Below are 12,559 nucleotides of genomic sequence, written 5' to 3'. Positions count from 1 at the left end.
GGGGTGTTTTTCATCGGCAGGGACTGAGAGACTAGTCTGGCTCGAGGCAAAGTTGAACGGAGCAAATTACAGAGAGATCCTTGATGAAAACCTGCTCCAGAGCGCTCAGGAGCTCAGACTGGGGATAAGGGTCACCTTCCAACAGGACAACAACACGAAGCAAAACAACGCAGGGTTGGCTTCGGGACAAGTCTCTAAATGTCCTAGAGTGGCCCTGCCAGTAATTGCTACTCTGCCACCCCTGCCCTGAATGACGGGTCGCCACTATGCAAATTGACTATAGAAACATTTCAATAGTGTTTACCACACAAACACACACAGACAACTTTTATTTGATAACATTTTTTACAGTGCATAATACCAATTGTGCGACAGGTTTTTCTTCTCTCTCTCTCTCTCTCTCTCTCTTTCTCTCTCTCCATCTCTCTCAATCTAAATGTTTTCTCTCTCTTTCCCTCCCTCATTCCTCCTCTCCGTCCCAGAGCTGGATGGTCCTAACCAGCTGAATGTGTCCATGGGGCTCCAGGCCCTACAGCAGTCTCTCCAGCCCCTGGCGGAATGCTACCCATCCACGGGTCGGGCTCCAGTCAGCCACGCCTTCACCATGCTGCGTCTCTCCCTCACAGGTCAGTCAGTCTCAGCCTCTAGATTATATCTCCTGGACATTCTTACCTCACTATCATGGGTTGTGTAGGTCACACTGTAGCAAAATGTTTGCAGCAGAAAAAGAAAACCTATGTTGTTATTGGATACAGTTACAGTTATTTAAAGGTACAATTAGTATTCCCATTTCAAAATGTTAACTGCAACACTGGTGAGGGCTGTAATCTCAAGAGGTTGATGTTAAGATGTGCATTTTTTAAATTGAACCTTTATTTGTCTAGGCAAGTCAGTTAAGAACAAAATATTATTTACAACGACGGCCTACCGGGCTGCAGTGGGTTAACTTCCTTGTTCAGAACACCAGATTTTTACCTTGTCAGCTCGGGGAATCGATCCAGCAACCTTTTGGTTACTGGCTCAACGCTCTAACCGCTAGGCAACCTGCCGCCTCAAATGTAGTATCAATATCATTCAGCTTTCAACACCCATGAGAGAGATCATTTTAGAGCTCAACATTTGTTCTTTGAACATCTGCACAACAAACAGTCTAACAGAGAGGTCACAACACAAACAGTCTAACAGAGAGGTCACAACACAAACAGTCTAACAGAGAGGTCACAACACAAACAGTCTAACAGAGAGGTCACAACACAAACAGTCTAACACAGAGGTCACAACACAAACAGTCTAACACAGAGGTCACAACACAAACAGTCTAACACAGAGGTCACAACACAAACAGTCTAACACAGAGGTCACAACACAAACAGTCTAACACAGAGGTCACAACACAAACAGTCTAACACAGAGGCCAGCTCACTTTCTCTCTCTCTCTTTTTCCTCCTCCACCCTCTCACACATATCTAGCTACTTTCGGTATGACAACCTAGGTGTGACCTAGATTGACAGTCACACTTCCTCTTCTCATGATGGTGAAACCGTATTGGCCAACCTTGCTCTGCACTAGAGGAAGAGAAATCTGAGAGAACAAGAAGAGAAGGGTCAGACCCAGGCACTTTACCAGACAACAGCATTGTGCTAGTCAAATGTTAGTGTGATTGAGTGCAACTAGAGGAAATCAAGCCCATTTCCTGCTCTGTAGCTGTTGTTTGTCATGTGTACGAGTACGCATTGCTAACGTTGATGGAATTGATAGATTGATTGATAGAAGGTTGATGGAACGTTGCTGGTGGAGCGAGGAAGATTGATGGGGTTGCTGTGGTTGATGCTGGTTTGGGGCTAGGTGCACTTGTGATATTTAGTCTCAAATAGAGATGGAGAGGGAAGAAGAACCCAAAGTTAAAGAGGAGCACTCCAAAACCCCAGGTGAGTAACAACAAGAGAAAACAGAAGATTGTTATCATTTGGGCCAGTTTTCAGTGCTCAGATTAAGCCTACTCCTGGACCAAAGCATGCTCAATGGAGAATAGTCTCCATCTGGGTCTGGGAAACCATCCATTTGGGTAGAAAAGGAGGTGAGAAAATGTTTCAGGGAAGGTATGTGTATGTTTTACTATCATTGTGGGGAACAGAAGTTCTCACAAGGATACTTTGGACAAGTTTTGCCAGTCCTCACAAGGAAAAAGGCAATTTTAGGCATAGGAGTTAGGATTAAGGTTAAGGGTTAGGGTTTAAGGAAAATAGGATTTTGAATGGGAATCAATTATTTGGTCCCCACAAGAATAATACAACAAACGTGTGTGTGTGTGTGTGTGAGAATGCGTGTGTGGTTGCATGCTACATCCTCCCAGTCAGTGCAGGATCAGTGAACCTCCTGAACTCATCCTCCATTTTGCGTGTTGGTGTGTGCCATTTGTGAAACATATATATTTCTAAATTAAGCTCTTGAAACCATCAAGTCAGGGACGCCGGTCTCCATCATTTAAGAGAAAATGGTTTGACGGAAAACAAATACTATTTGAACCCACTCTCGATCTCCCTCTATAACTCTGCCATGCACAGTAGGCTATAGGGCCCTGCTTTCTGTGAGACTAAGGGCTCGATTCAATCCATATTGCCAAAGTTCAGCACCAGAGCTCGCTTAATATTTCAAGGTAATGTCTGATTGAGCCGCCATGTGCAGCGTTTACCGGGAATGCAGTTTCCGCGTAGGAGGGATCATTGGTTTTAAATGTAATTTGCGCTATAGAGCTGAACTTGGTTGTGTACAGTTCTACTATGTCTTACCTGTCTTCTACTGCCGTATGAACATAACTCTGCTAAGGTGAATAAACAAGAACTTTGTGTCTTCTGAGCAAAACATGACACACATCACAAGCAGGATGTGGTTGACCTAAATGGAGACAGAACAATAGAGCGAGAGAGGGAGGAGAGATGAGAAAAAAAAACTACACTGGGAGTTGAGTGTTTTTGCATATTGACTGCCGTTAAAGTGAAACACTGTCAGCTTCAACTGTAACAGGTCCCTCCCTATAGGTTGTAAGCCTCATATGCAGTCTCAGCACATGATGCTACCCCGCAAACGTCTGAGTGAGACTACAGCATTAGGTTGTAGTCAGGGTTGGGTAGGTTACTTTCTACATTTATTCTGTTACAGTTACAAGTTACCTGTCCCAAATTGTAATCAGTAATGTAACTTTTGGATTACGCAAACTCAGTAACGTAATCTGATTACATTCTGTTACTTTTAGAGGACTTTCCCTTTAAGAGGCATTAGAAGAAGACAAAAATGTATGTTACCAATTGAACGACATCTTTTGCAGGATAAATCAATGTTAAAGTTTACAAAGCTGGCCATATATGGATGTTACATTTTCCTTTATAGGTTGGTTATGTAGGCTTCTTCTTTCTACTACATATAATAATATGATTCAATTATATCTTTACATTAAAAAAACCAAAGTCTATCAGAATTCCGGTCATGCCGTGATCTTCAAGAATAGGACTTGGAAATATGGAAGTATAGATTAGCCAAATTGATTTACCTGAGCATGACTCCAAAACTAAGGACATATTAGCCAGCCCTACTCGTTTGTTGTCTCGGAGGACTGATTGGGCTCATTGATTTGAAAAATGGAATGGCATGCTTTGCCAAGAGTGTTCAAAGCTGTCATCAAAGGGTGGATACTTTGAAGAATCTCAAATATATTTTGATTTGTTTAACACTTTTTTGGTTACTACATGATTCCCTATGTGTTATTTCATAGTTTTGATGTCTTCACTATTATTCTACAATGTAGAAAATAGTAAAAAGAAAGAAAAACCCTTGGAATGAGTATTTGTCCAAACCTTTGACTGGTACAGTATATATCATTTAGAAATCCCAAAATAGATGTAGCAACTACAGATTACCACTTTAAATCTATCAAAATTGTGCAAGTTTGAGCAAGTGTCCATTAGGACTATGGCAGATTTTTTTTTTTTATCAGCATGAATTAGATTGAGCAATACAAGCCCCACTTTTATTCCATAGGCTTGGATCCGCGCTATGCGGCTGTTGTAAAAGCGCATTTCACTGGCTGTCCACTGGTTTGAAAAACAATGATTGATAAGCAGCTTAAACTTCTTGAATTCAACCATTATCATGTTCAAATACACATTTAGATTTGTGAACAGCCATCCACAACGACCTGTAGCCTACAAAAGCCTATTCCTGCTCTTTTCCCGCGATCCATCAAACACATTTGGTGCGTCATTTTAGCGGTCTCTACTTGTGTTCAGACTCGCTCAGGTGGCACAAACTTACATTTGCGCCTTTTTCAATGCCGGTTTTAATGTCTGAGAGAACAGAAGCGTAAAAAAATATATATAAAAATCGCAAACATCCTTTCTGAATTTAATAGTAATCCTCGAAGTAATCATCTAGTCTTTCAACAGTATTGGTAATCTGATTACAATATTTTGCTGGTAACGTAATGGACTACAGTTATTACATGTAATCCGTTACTCCCCAACCCTGGTTGTTGTTCACTCAGGGTTAATGTACCATCATTCAGTTTTGGGTGTCATCAACCTGTATTTTCCCCAGCTGAGTCATGTACTGTAAATGCCGAGCCTGGTTAAACCAGGCTTAACGCTGCACTCCGTAGTAAGCACAGCATTCAGTCTGTCCTAGGAAATGCTTTCCACCTTCTATGTATCAAATGAACAGAACCCCTTTGTTGGAGTTGCATTTCTCTTTTTCTCCGTTTATTTGCAGTCCTTCCCATATTCGATGTTATATAACAAGTAAATACGCTTGTCTTCCGTTCACACGAAGTTTAAAACCATTCTGAGCCATCTCAGCAGTACTTAGTGTGATTTAATGGGTGACCAAAAGTGATATTCCGTTTTTCACCAGAGGCTGGGGAATTGAAAGACAACAGTGTTACAGCTAATGCATTTTACACGAGCATACAATCACACATCTGAGGCCTCGGTCACCACCACCACCCTTCAAACCCACAAACGTCTTTATTTCCTTGCACATTGTTTAACAACTGGGTGTCAGCTGTTGGTTTACCCCTTCATTTGGAATTTCTAAAAATAGAAGATATTTCTTTTTTAGATCCCTTTTTTGGAGCTGCAAGAAGCATTTTCAACTTGTGTGTTTTTGTGTAATATTCATTTTCTGAAAAAGAAAAAGAGCATTTGGCCTCTCTTGCTCACATGTTTGTCCTCCATCTTTTACCCCAGATGTGAAGGTCCCCAGCAAATCGGAGACCAAGCGCTACAGTGAGATCTTCCGGGACTTCGATAATTTTGAACTCTCTCTGGTCAACTCGTAAGTCTTGACTTTTAGATTCACTCATCTACACTTGTTACCATTGTCACCCTCCACATCATCATCAGTCCATCCTTCAGAACAACTTGACATGTTTTACATTTGAGTCCTTTAGCAGACTCTCTTGTGCAGAGCGACTTACAGTGCGTTCGTCTTAAGGTAGCTCGGTGAGACAATCACATTCATAGTATGTAAAACCTTTCCTCAACAAGGCAATTATCAGCTAGTAAGAAAGACCAATGTGACTGTTAGTGCAGGGATTACTTTTTTTATTTGTTGGGGGGGGGGTCTGCTGCTAGTTGCCAGAAAGAGGAAATGTATACCTACGTGAGATTTATAAACTGAGTATATTCTTCCTCTTACATCTATGTGTCCATACAGTGGCAGTCAAAACTCATTCAAGGGTTTTTCTTTATTTGTACAATTTTCCAGGTGTGTCCAAACTTTTGACTGGTACTGTACCTTAGTTTGATAGGTCCTATTTAAGATTAACCCTTCATAATGGTTTCTTAGGTGCTTCATAAATCATTCATAAGCTATTGCAATGCTATATAGAAGGTGGAAAAGGGGTTATGTCGCATTTGTCACCAGATGTAAGGACCTGAAAGTAATAACTTTTTAGATATTCTGAACACAAATATAAACACAACATGTAAAGTGTTGGTCCTATGTTTCCATTAGCTGAAATAAAAGATCCCAGAAATGTTCCATACTCACAAAAAAAAATATTTCTCAAATTGTGTTCACAAATTTGTTTACATTGACTGTTAGTGAGCATTTCTCCTTTGCCAAGATAATCCATCCACCTGACATGTGTGGCATATCAAGTAGCTGATAAAACTGCATGATCATTACACATGTGCACCTTATGCTGGGGACAATAAAAGGCCACTCCAAAATGTGCAGTTTTGTCACGCAACACAATTCCACAGATGTCTCAAGTTTTGTGGGAGAGTGCAATTGGCATGCTGACTGCAGGAATGTCCACAAGAGCTGTTGCCAGATAATTTAACGTACATGTCTCTACCATAAGCCACCTCCAACGTCATTTTAGAGAATTTGGCAGTACGTTCAACCGGCCTCACAACCACAGACCACGTGTAACCACGCCAGCCCAGGACCTCCACATCCGGCTTCTTTACCGGCGGGATCATCTGAGGAGGGTGGGGTGGTGCTGAGGACTATTTCTGTGTGTAATAAAGCCCTTTTGTGGTGAAAACTAATTCTGATTAGCTGGGCCTGGCTCCCCACCCATGACTGTGCCCCTGCCCAGTCATGTGAAGTCCATAGATTAGGGCCCAATTCATTTATTTCAATTGACTGATTTCCTTATATGAACTGTAATTGAGTAAAATCATTGAAATTGTTGCATGTTGCGTTTATATTTTTGTTAAGTGTAATATGAATATGCACGGAAAGAATAAGTGAAGCATCTAGTAATTATAAATGGTTCACGAAGGCTTCATAAAGCCATTATAACATGTATCTGCCCTCTGCTCCATCAGCACTGTAGAGGAGATGTTTCTAGACGCTGACTCCCAGTCAATCGCTGAGACCGTCTCCACGGAAACCACCGACAACACCGAGCTGGATCACGTGACGGTGGGGGGAGCAGTACTATCAGTCAATCAATTAACTAATCAACATTATTTCTAAAGCCATTTTTACACCAGCAGTTGTCACAAAGTGCTTTACAGATACCCAGCCTCAAAACAAACAATCAATCAATCAATCGTTACTATGTTATCTCTGTGGGTCAATCCCCCAAAAAATTCGAGCCTGGGTGCTCCGTTGTGTTGATACTTTTGGTACCGTTTGTACTAGCCAACAGGGGAGTCATTTGAATTTAGGTTCCGCTCACATTCTACTGATATGAAGTACAGTGTATATCGTCTTGTCTCCAAATCCATTTCTCTGTGTAACGGTCTGTATTCTACCCTGCAGTGTGAGGATGTCTACCCCCCAGATGGTGATGACAAAGATGGAGGTCTATCAGGTATGTTTGTAATACAATCACACGTATTTATAAAGCCCTTTTTTTTTTACATCAGCAGATGTCACAAAGTGCTTATGCAGAACGTGGTGTGTTGTATGCATGTGTGTTTTTCCATTTTGTTTGATTTAAATTCAAATCACTTAAGACTGACTCGAAATGACCCCAACCCTGGTGTGAGTAACGGAGGAGGTTTGTTGGTTCAGCGTGATGAGTAACCTTGCCAGAGACATGACGACTTGCATTAGCTCCCACAACTAAAACCTACTTAGGCTATCACTCAGCGGGCTGAGGCATGTAGCACACAGGTGACCCAGGTTCAAGCCCAGTTGGTAACATGTGCAAACCCTTGTGGTTTAGGCTTAGACTTCAGTATCCACGGTGTGCAGCAGGGCATTTGTAAAGGCTAAGAGAGATTTCGTTACATTACAGCCAGCGGTAGTTAGAGGACAGGGGTAATGGTTGTAATGTGTTGAAGGTGACTCGCCTCTGTAATCTCTACCACCAGCACCATATGTTCCTCGTGTCCATTACCCATTTTAGACAGAAGATGTGGTACTGTATGTTACCTGCAAACAATATAAGGCTAGGTTTGTATGACTAGCCCCTTATATACAGTGCATTCGGAAAGCATTCAGACCCCTTTACGTATTCTAAAATGTATTAAATTGTTTTTTCCCCTTATCAATCTACACATAATACCACATAATGACAAGGCAAAAATTGGTTTTATATTACATTTACGTAAGAATTCAGACCTTTTACTCAGTACTTTGTTGAAGCACCTTTAACAGCGATTACAGCCTCAAGTCTTCTTGGGTATAACGCTACAAGCTTGGCACACCTGTATTTGGGGAGTTTCTCCCATTCTTCTCTGCAGATCCTCTATAGCTCTGTCATGTTGGATGGGGAGCGTTGCTGCACAGCTATTTTCAGGTCTCTTCAGAGATGTTCGATCGGATTCAAGTCCGGGCTCTGGCTGGGGTACTCGAAGACATTCAGAGACTTGTCACGAAGCCACTCCTATTGGAAGGTGAACCTTTGCCCCAGTCTGAGGTCCTGAGCGCTCTGGAGCAGGTTTTCATCAAGGATCTCTCTGTACTTTGCTCCGTTCATCTTTTCCTCGATCCTGACTAGTCTCCCAGACCCTGCCGCTAAAAAACACCCCCACAGCATGATGCCGCCACCACCATCCTTCGCCGTAGGGATTGTGCCAGGTTTCCTCCAAATGTGACGCTTGGCATTCAGAACAAGAAGTTCAATCTTGGTTTCATCAGACCAGAAAATCTTGTTTCTCATGGGCTGAGAGTCTTTAGATGCCTTTTGGCAAACTCTAAGCGAGCTGTCATGTGCCTTTTACTGAGGAGTGGTTTCCATCTGGCCACTCTACCATAAAGACCTGATTGGTGAAGTGCTGCAGAGATTTGTTGTCCTTCTGGAAGGTTCTCCCGTCTCCAGAGGGTGTGACAATAAGCCTTGTACAAACTTGGACCCATGCTCAGAGAAACACAGCAGGCAGAGGTGAGGATAAATCCAGAACATTTACTGAAGCTTTACACAGGAAAAAAAAGGCACTGGCACATGAATCACTAAACAAAACAAGAGACCTGAGCAACCGGCCCAGTCCACAGAGGACCTAAATAGTCATACACCAGGTGAACCCAATAAACCCAATCAGGCTCACCTGGACACTAGAAAACATAAGGGTGCCCTCCAGTGTCACCCTCAGGGAGTACACTCCAAGGTGACCTCTGACCTGTGACAGAGGGGAACTCTGGAGCTCTGTCAGAGTGACCATTGGGTTCTTGGTCATCTCCCTGACCAATGCCCTTCTCCCCCGATTGCTCAGTTTGGCCAGACGACCAGCTCTAGGAAGAGTCTTGGTGATTCCAAACTTCTTCCATTTAAGAATGATGGAGGCCACAGTGTTCTTGGGGAACTTCCATGCTGCAGACATTTTTTTGTACCCTTCCTCAGGTCTGTGCCTTAACACAATCCTGTTTTGACTCTCTAGGGACAACTCATTCGACCTCATGGCTTAGTTTTTGCCCTGACTCGCACTGTCAACTGTGGGATCTTATATAGACAGGTGTATGCCTTTCCAAATCATGCCCAATCAATTGAATATACCACAGGTGGACTCCAATCAAGTTGTAGAAACATCTTATGGACGATCAAAATAAACAGGATGAACCTGAGCTCAATTTCAGGTATCATAGCAATATACTTATGTAAATAAGGTATTTCTGTTTGACTTTTTATTACATTTGAGAAAAAAAAATTAAACCTGATTTCGCTTTGTCATTATGGGGTATACTGTGTAGATTGATGAGGATTTATTTATTTATTTAATCCATTTTAGAATAAAGCTGTAGCGTAACAAAATGTGGATAAAGTCAAGGGGTCTGAATACTTTCTGAATGCACTGTAAGGCAATATTTATTTCAAACAGCACCTTATTACCAGTTGTTTGCAGGTATACCCCTTTTATACATATCAGTGGGTAATTGGCCAATTGGGAGGGTTGGGGGTTGTTGTTGAACCATGGGGGCTGTTTGCATTTCAAATGAGGGATGTGTTAAACAATGGAAGTGTTAATGAATTTACCTGCAAAAAAATCTGAGAACCATTCACACAGACCCAATACCTGTATTTTGGTTACAGGGTCAGTATAAATACAGGAATCATGACTAGGTGTTTAGGTGGGTTTTATTGTTCCATGGTTTTCTACCCCCTATGCTTTTCAGAAATACAAAAAAATCTGCTATAAAAATGCAGGCATAGTAAATTTGTGTGGTTTTGGTCTTTATGTGAAAGGGATGCAAGAGTCCAAGCCATTCTCTTCTGGAAACACTGTTGACTGACACTAATAGACAGCCAATCCAGTTGGGATGTGATGTGGGCGGGACTAGTGGGGTGACAGCCAGTCACGGTGGTTAATCTCCAACTATTCAACCTGTCTTGTTGACCTGTAATTAGCCGGTGGCGCTAATTGACTCTGTGTTAACGAGATTAGGAGAAGACTGGAGAGGGTGGGGAGGGAGAGAGGATTAGAGCTGCAGACAGATGCTCTCTAGTTTACCACTCAGACATATCCATCAAACAGGAGAGAGAGAGAGAGGGAGGGAGGAAGAGGGGAAGGAAGGGATGAGAGAGGGCGAGAGAAGGAGATAGAGGTCGAGGAAGGGAGAAATGGAGGGATAGGGGAGGTAGAGAGGGATGGGGAAAAAGTGAGGGGGAGATCCCTTACGGAATTTCATGTGAAGCTAATATGATTACATGTGACATGTTAAAGAAGCATGTGATAGCATGAAACTACACATGTGAAAACAACATGATCTCATGTGAAATAAATGTGATAACATGGGAATGCAACATTTCAACAGGTGATACCATGAAAATACACGTGACAACATTTTGAAGTTTTTCATGTGAAAGTGCAAATTAGATTTTTGCACATTTGAAAATGCAATTCCACATGTGAGAGTTAGGTTCTAACATGCGACACTGCAAATGCCACATGTGAAAAGATGGTGTACACATGTGAACAACTGACCTCATTTGTGTGTCTTTTGTCTTCACAAGTGAGAATTTCAGCTCAACGTGTGAAAAAAGTTCAAGGAAGTAATGAAATGGTATAGGCATTTTAAGGTACCTGGTACGATGATCAGCTAAAATAGTGTAATTAAAAATGATTACCTTAGACATCAAATCAAATTTTATTGGTCACGCACACATATTTAGCAGATGTTATTGCGGGTGTAGCGAAATGCTTGTGTTCCTAGCTCCAACAGTGCAGTAGTATCTACGTTTTCACAACAATGCACACAAATCTAAAAGTCAAAGAATGGGACATAAGGAATATATAAATATTAGGACAATATGACGCCACCTGGGATTTGAAGTGCGCTTATCTTTCTGCTGCGCAGACTTCTCAGAAGTCCCCTACACGTTCATTACATACAATACCTCTCTGCACTGCTTTTTTTTATACATCAGTTAATCTGACTATTCTCTCATTGGTTCCATTGACTTATTTCAGTAATTTGAGGGTTTTCTGTATAGTTGTCTAATGTTGGTGAGGCATGTAATTCTGTTTTAATATTACTCCTGAATGAATAACTAGGATACATATAATAGTTTTCTTGAGTGTATTATACAAAGTTGAGATTTACTATTAAGTCAAAAGTATAAGAATATCAAATCAAATCAAATCAAATGTATTTATATAGCCCTTCGTACATCAGCTGATATCTCAAAGTGCTGTACAGAAACCCAGCCTAAAACCCCAAACAGCAAGCAATGCAGGTGTAGAAGCACGGATACAGGTGAAACTAGTCATTGACACAGACATGGTGGAGTAGCAGGAAGGTCTGAATGCTGTGAACCATGAGGTTGTGAGTTCAAATCCCAGGTGAGGACCTGTTGAATAATTATTACTGTATAAATAAACATATGCAATGTAATCATGTATGTCAAATATGTAGGTTGGAAACACTGCGGCTATTTCGTGATGTTCCTGCGGCATCCTAACGACATATTTTGGTCTGCAGGGCATCATGTGAAAATGTTAATCCACATGTGAAAGGTTATGGGATCATGTGAAATATCATCACATGTGAAGTGTTCCAAAACAACATGTTTTTTTTCACTAGACATATCACAGGTGAAATAAAATGTTACATGTGCAAAACATTGTGATTTTCCACATGTTTTTCCATAAAGGGATGGGAGGGAAAAGAGAGAAACAGACAGAAGGGAAGAGTGAGTACAGAGTGAGTAATGACAAGAGCATTGTTCAGCCTGAGAGGCAAAAAAAACTACAAAGGCGACAGAAAGGAAGACTAGTGAGATGATGGGGAAATGGGAATGAGTGGGGGACATGTTAGACCAGGGTCTTGATCAATAGGACACAACGCAGCAGTACATTTTGCAATGGAAACTTTAATTCACAACGCTTTGAAACGTTTTCCCCCTACTGAACGCAGCCCACTTGTTTCTCCAGGAACTGTGTATGTATGTAGGGATGTCCTTTGACCCCATTAAACATCAATTCCATGGACACAGACACACGTTGCCGTAATGGAGATTAAGGATTACAGGACCACGTAGAGCAGTGTTTAAATAAGACATTAGAATGGAAACATCCTGGAGCCGTGCCTATTGGCTGTGCTGCACGCCACGGAAGGCCTCGCGTCGCCCACTGCAGCGCACCAGACAGTCACCTCTACTTGGTGCGG

At 41.7% G+C, this 12,559-nt stretch overlaps 1 protein-coding gene across 4 annotated transcripts in view; it reads left to right on the top strand.

Moving 5' to 3' along the window:
- Nucleotides 1-12,559, top strand: part of gmip (GEM interacting protein) — a 50,908-nt gene that overhangs the window by 11,779 nt on the left and 26,570 nt on the right. For 2 of the 4 annotated variants that reach the window (XM_020486241.2, XM_020486243.2), the window contains exons 2-5: nucleotides 483-626; nucleotides 5,239-5,326; nucleotides 6,832-6,928; nucleotides 7,271-7,322. In XM_020486241.2, coding sequence (XP_020341830.2) covers nucleotides 483-626; nucleotides 5,239-5,326; nucleotides 6,832-6,928; nucleotides 7,271-7,322 — 381 coding nt within the window. Of the gene's footprint in view, nucleotides 1-482; nucleotides 627-1,577; nucleotides 1,930-5,238; nucleotides 5,327-6,831; nucleotides 6,929-7,270; nucleotides 7,323-12,559 lie in introns of those variants that run through there. The other 2 variants (XM_020486242.2, XM_031827161.1) reach the window with 2 other exon arrangements.

This window comes from Oncorhynchus kisutch, linkage group LG6 (assembly GCF_002021735.2).
Source record: "Oncorhynchus kisutch isolate 150728-3 linkage group LG6, Okis_V2, whole genome shotgun sequence".
NCBI lineage: Eukaryota > Metazoa > Chordata > Actinopteri > Salmoniformes > Salmonidae > Oncorhynchus > Oncorhynchus kisutch.
This window is presented reverse-complemented; position numbering and strand designations above follow the sequence as displayed.